The sequence below is a fragment of the Rutidosis leptorrhynchoides genome, chromosome 1 (genome assembly GCF_046630445.1).
Source record: "Rutidosis leptorrhynchoides isolate AG116_Rl617_1_P2 chromosome 1, CSIRO_AGI_Rlap_v1, whole genome shotgun sequence".
NCBI classification, from domain to species: domain Eukaryota; kingdom Viridiplantae; phylum Streptophyta; class Magnoliopsida; order Asterales; family Asteraceae; genus Rutidosis; species Rutidosis leptorrhynchoides.
The window spans coordinates 289,457,868-289,460,856 of record NC_092333.1 but is presented as its reverse complement, the minus strand read 5'-3'; the positions used below and the strand labels follow the sequence as shown (position 1 = coordinate 289,460,856).

Sequence of the window (2,989 nt, the reverse complement as noted above, 5' to 3'; positions counted from 1 at the left end):
AAACGGGGGGCTTAATATTGGTTCGTTAGCAATTAAAAATCGAGCACTACTCGGTAAATGGTGGTATCATTTTAAAACTGATAATAACTCCATTTGGGTGCAAATAATCAAAAGCATTTATGGGGTTGACGGGGGCATTACCGAGGCATACTCCCCCCCCCCCCCCGGCAGGCCGTACATCCTCCACATGGTCGAACATTCTAAGGGTTGGTAATAGCTATTCGAACCTTGATTCTTTGTTTTTATTCTCTTTTAAAAAAAAGAGTAGTGGATGGAAGCCACACTAGATTTTGGGATGAACTTTGGCTTGGGGACTTTTTTGCTTAAAAATAAATTCAACATGTTATATCGTCTCGAGTCAAATCAAAATACCTCCATTTCTGCCCGAGTGCGTTGGGTTGATAATTGCGCTATCACTAATTTTCTTTGGTCCCGTAGTATCTCGGGAGATTACTAGGGGACACCGCTAATCTTACTAACATTTTCTAGTTTTGTACCTTGCAGCTCTGGACGCGAAGGTTGGATTTGGACCTTAAGCCCTAACGGATCATTCTTGGTTAATCTGCTCTCGCGTCTACTACGCCGTGTAAGCTCGGGCAACCTTAACCTTATTATTCGAACCATCCATAACAACCTTGTTCCATTAAAGGTTGAGATCTTCATTTGGCGGGCAAGGCGTAATCGCCTCCCCACTAGGGTCGAACTTAATAAGCGTGGACTTGACTTAGGGACGATCCGTTGCCCGATCTGTGACGAGGATCTAGAAACGGTTGAGCACTCAATTATTCTCTGTAAAGTGGCAAAATAAATATGGATGAAGGTTTTCGACTGGTGGAACATTTCCCCCCATCGTACGCTTGGCTTAAATGCTTCGTTTCTCGGAAACGGACATTCGTTCGATTCGTCTTTTGGTAGGAACCTTTGGCAAGCAATTGAATGGGTCACCGAGTATTTGATTTGGAAGAACTGGAATAACATCACTTTCTCCAACAAGAAATCATCATGTGAATGGATTTTCAAAGAAATTCAACTTAAATCCTTCGAATGGTGCTCAAATAGGTATTAAACGGCTGTATTTGATTGTAACCAATGGATCTCGACCCCGTTATTCTTCGATTCAAATGTTTTCAGGAAATCCGGGATAGGCTAGTGGTTTCAGGAAATCTGTGAATTCCAATCCGCGGGGTTATGACTCGATTGTTTTTCCATCTAGGAGTTCCGATATTGGCTAATAGATATACCTTCCTTGTAGGTTTTTTGCCTCACTCCCGGAGTAGTCGTTTTGGAGGGGAGAAATTGGGGTGGTTCGCGGTACTTTGTCGTTGAATTGCCAACACCGTGCTTCGTTCCATCTAAGCTTGTTTTCTCACGTAAAATCTTCTTCTTAATGATAATGAACGGATCACGGCGTTTTCCTACGACAACGGGGGCTTATTTCTTTCGTTAGATAGTTGTAACTTTCTCGTTTCATCGTTTTCCTAGATGTAATTTTCTCGTTTTGATAGAACATTGTGATTGTAAATGTTATTCTTTTCATAAATAATAAAGTTTACTTTGCTGTTAAAAAAATAAAAGGTTAAGAAAAAACAAAAATTAATAACAAGCAAAAGATGCAAAAGAGGCAAGGATAAAAGGAAGGATATGGTTGGCTGATTCAATAAACGGTGGTTATATATTGCCGTCGGCTGGGAGGTTAGTAGGGTAGGATGATTTGAAAAGGATTTTAGGTTTTGACTTTAATACCATGTTAAATATGAATGTAAAATTAAACGATAATTGCATTGATATGATTATTTGATGATGAGTACAATACCATCTACCACATATATATAGCTAAACAATATAACATAATGGACAATAGATAAATATAAGCCCTTATATGATGGGCTACAATCCAATGACTAAATCCGTCTAACAATTAGCATCTCAACAACCACTTAGACTAAGTAATATATATTAATGGATTATGTAACCAATTATATCACTCGATATTCTTCAATTTGCATCTTTTCGCGATCCACTCGAAGCTTTTAACTCGGATCTCACTAATTGCAACTGGAATGTTCCAACACTTGTTTTTTAAAACATTGTCATTACGATTTTTCCACATTAGATATCCACTCGTCCATAAAACCCCTTTCCAAATACTCTTTCCCAAGTCCGATAGATATTTCCCTGTACTTGAAACATTACCCATGTGCCACCACTCAAAGGTTTTTTCCCATATATCCTTTGATAGCTTGCATGAGAGTAAGGAATGGTCCAAAGTTTCGATATCGTCATCACATATTGGACAACGTACCGAGTTCAAATCAATCCCTTTTTTATCAAGCTCGGGTAGCATTGGAATTCTACCTTTTCTTGCTCTCCATACAAATAATTCTACCTTTTTGGGGACATAATTATTCCGTAACGTACCTGCTATTGAGTCGTTAGTTTGCAAAACCTTTGCGTTTATTAAGTAAGTCAGCATCTTTGTTTTGAATATGCCTTGGCTCCCCGGAATCCAAGCCCAATAATCAGCAGATTGTGAGCTGATAGAAACCGAAACCAGCAACCCATTTAACTCTTGCAGCTCGCCTCTAACAAGTCCAGTAACATCTCGAATCCAATTCCAATTCCCAACCCAATTTGACCTGTCCCATATAATTTTGTCGCGCACCATCACATAAGTATCTGTTTCCAAATGAAATATGCCCCTTGAACCTGTTTTTCAAAGACATAGAACCAAGTCAAACATCATTCCAAAAAAATGTAGAGGCTCCATCACCAATATGCTTGACAAAGGAGCTTCTAAATTCCACACCAAGTTAGTCGATATGATTTCATGCTTTAAAAATATTGGACCACACTGAATTATATGAAAAGTTTCAAATGGACTCTTCAACACACAGACCACCCGAATGACCATATATACTCGAAATGACCTTGACCCACAAGGAGACGGTTTCGATTTTGAATTTCCACCACCACTTGCCAATCAAAGCCA

At 39.1% G+C, this 2,989-nt stretch overlaps 1 protein-coding gene across 1 annotated transcript; it reads right to left on the bottom strand.

Annotated features, from left to right (window-relative positions):
* Positions 1–1,981: 1,981 nt before the first annotated feature.
* On the bottom strand, positions 1,982–2,665 carry LOC139898423 (uncharacterized). The gene has a single exon (XM_071881157.1). It carries the CDS (start codon positions 2,663–2,665, stop codon positions 1,982–1,984), a length of 684 nt encoding a protein of 227 aa, XP_071737258.1.
* Between the last annotated feature and the right edge of the window lie 324 nt (positions 2,666–2,989).

Bases quoted from the DNA above. Each gene is read 5' to 3' on its own strand.
- LOC139898423 (XM_071881157.1), bottom strand. From the start codon at position 2,665: ATGGTGCGCGACAAAATTATATGGGACAGGTCAAATTGGGTTGGGAAT.